At 58.3% G+C, this 2,716-nt stretch overlaps 1 protein-coding gene across 1 annotated transcript; it reads left to right on the forward strand.

Annotated features, from left to right (window-relative positions):
* Positions 1-904: 904 nt before the first annotated feature.
* LPMP_332100 (hypothetical protein) lies at positions 905-2,491 on the forward strand (the record flags this gene model as incomplete). Its single annotated transcript, XM_010703999.1, has 1 exon — positions 905-2,491. The coding sequence occupies one exon, from the start codon at positions 905-907 to the stop codon at positions 2,489-2,491; it is 1,587 nt and encodes a 528-aa protein (XP_010702301.1).
* Between the last annotated feature and the right edge of the window lie 225 nt (positions 2,492-2,716).

Below are 2,716 nucleotides of genomic sequence, written 5' to 3' on the forward strand. Positions count from 1 at the left end.
AGGAGGGTCGTATGTGCGTGTGTTCTTGGTGAAGGGAAAGGTGCTGCCCTCTTTCTGTTTTGGCCAACCTTGCCTTCTCCATGCAGCACGTGCGTTGGATTGCTCTGTTTTATCATGCGGCAGCCAGCTCGGCCTTATCCTCCTCTCTGTTGTGTGTGGCTACTGCTCACCATGCAGGAGCTTTGATTTCTTCACATGCCTCTACTCGGGGTGACCTCCGCTGGCGGAGCTCGCGTCGCGCGCACATCTGTCTGAGAGCCCCATCCCTCTCCTTAAATGGTCAAAGAATCTTCGCCGCTCATTTCTCTTTGCTCATCTTCTTCCTATTCTTTGCGTGTGTGTGTGTGTATGACGTGCTCTCGTTGATTTTGGGTTATTTCAGCAAAGACTCCAACAGTGCTAGAGGAAGTCGCGTGAGTGGAACGGTGTCTGCGGTCGACGGCATTCAGCACCCTCTCTGCACGAAGCTGCACAGGACGCACATCTACGAATTCTACAGTTCATCTCTCTCTTTTGCTCTCTCCCTCCTAGAAGGAGCTGAAACGCGAGAAAAAGGGCATATATGCTGGACTTTGGTAGCCACGGCAGCAGCAGCGGCGTTGCAACCGCAGAGAGCCGTGCTGAGGTGTGTCGTAGGTGCTGCAGCACCACGCCAGACCTCAGCTTATCCGTCATGAGGTCGCAGATTTTACATACACAGTCAGCCAGTGCTGAGCCCTTTGCCTTCACCCTCGTCTCAGCCGACGATGTTTCTTTCAAATTTTCTGTGACAGCGTACATGTGCAGCCACTCACTGTACCTTCGAAGTGCTCGTGATGTCGGTGCGTCAGAGGGGTCAGTGCCCGTTGGCTCCACCCAAGCTGTCCGTGATTACGTCGCCTACCTCCAGTACAGCGAGTTCCGCATGAAACTCGCTACGGAGTTGGCAACACTCAATGCCGCGACACCCTCTGAGACCACGAGGTTTCCTCTACCGGCAGTGGCTGCCCTAGCCGGAGTTCCGCACGCTGAACATAGTGTACGAGGAGATGGAGGAGGAGAGGTATACGATGTGGCGCAGTCTTGGCTACTTCCATGGGATGAGGATGATGTAGGCCACGACGGCGCTTATGGCTACGGTGTACAGCCCCTCGACTGCGATCGCGCCTACGCGTGCCACGCGAGCCGACCGCAGAACTGGTTCACCGCGGCGGAACTGTCTTCTTTTCGCGGGAGAACTCTTTCAGAGGAGGAGGCGCTTACAGGGATGGGCGATGGTCGTCACGGACGGTCACCTGTAGCGGCAACAGTGTCGCCAATGTCGGCCGCTGCAAGCGCACCGATGCTTCCGTCTTCTACTGCCGCTCTTCCACTGTCGCCGCTTCCTCCTGCCGTGACCCTAGCGGACGCACCAGAGAGCGCGCTCCACCTACATCGCTCGCCTCAGCTATTGGCTGCTACGGATTCCTCTCTGTCGTCCTCTTCTGACTCTTTTTCATCTTCCGTGTCAACAGCGTCTCTGGAGGCCTATGAGAGCGCGGCGCGAGCCACCAGTGGCGTTGGTGGCGGTCCCCACGACCGGCGCCAACGGAAGTATCTTGGCGAGGAGCTGGGCTACGGTGAGTTCGTGGCCTTAGGAGACTCGGAGGGGCTATTTTTTATCGAGCACGTGTTGCTAGCGCACGAGCCGGTGCTAGGTGCGACCCCTGCGCCGACGGCGGGGGCGCGGTGGACGGATGACGCCTCAGAGAAGGTGACTGAGGGCAGCGAGCACGGTTTGACGTCGCAGAGCTCACAAGGCGCCCACTTCGCTCCAGCAGCATCACAGAAGGCGACGGCAGCTACGGCCGCGACTTCTGAGGCGTCGTTCCCGTCGCACACTGACCCGATCGTCACACTAACGGTGCGGCAGCAGTGTCGCCTGCTGGAACTCATCTCTGTTGCCGATTTTATGGGCACTCAGTCCCTGGTGGAGCTTTGTGCGACGTACCTGGCAACATGGCTGATGGACCACACGGACGAAGAGATCGTTCAGTCCTTCCTCACGACAGTAGGCCTGAGTTGTGCTGCAGCTGCTACAGAGACATCCGTCAGGGTCACAGGTGCTGCATCCTACAACGAGCCTTGGATTGCGGCAGCTCTGAGAGACGACGTCGCGCCCGAGAAGTCTGGCAGGGATGCCAACGTGTCGTTGCCGTCTGTAGGCGTTTCATCCACGTCTGGGGTGGGCAAGTCGCGCACGGAGACGGCGACAACTGCTGCTAAGAAGCGCCACGCTACCATAACGGCAGCCGCGCCAAAACACGCGGGTAAACAAAAGGGCCACCGCGCCGCTTCAATGGATGTAACCGCTGCGGAGCCGTCGAATTGCGATGAAGGCGCTAGGGCCTCCTCCACCGCGTTGACCGCCGGTGACCCCGCATGCGCGCCACTTCTGCTGACAGGCGATCAAAGACTAGCGCTCCTGCGGCAGATGAAGCGTGACAACTCCATTATTGTGTCTCCCTATTGACCCTGCCAGCTGAGCGCAGCTGAGGGCACCAGAGGTGATGTTGCGCCGTCGCCATGGTCGTACCTGGTATCACTGCGGAGGTGGTTGCTCTCTCTTTATCTTTTCTCTTGCCTGTGGTCGACACGAATTCGAAAGCGAAAGGAGGACAACGTACGCAGCGGAGTGAAGAGAGGACTCAGCGGCCTGCGGCTGTGAACAAAACTTCCGCTGAGAGGCCTTTCAAGC

Source organism: Leishmania panamensis (genome assembly GCF_000755165.1).
Source record: "Leishmania panamensis strain MHOM/PA/94/PSC-1 chromosome 33 sequence".
NCBI classification, from domain to species: Eukaryota; Euglenozoa; class Kinetoplastea; order Trypanosomatida; family Trypanosomatidae; genus Leishmania; species Leishmania panamensis.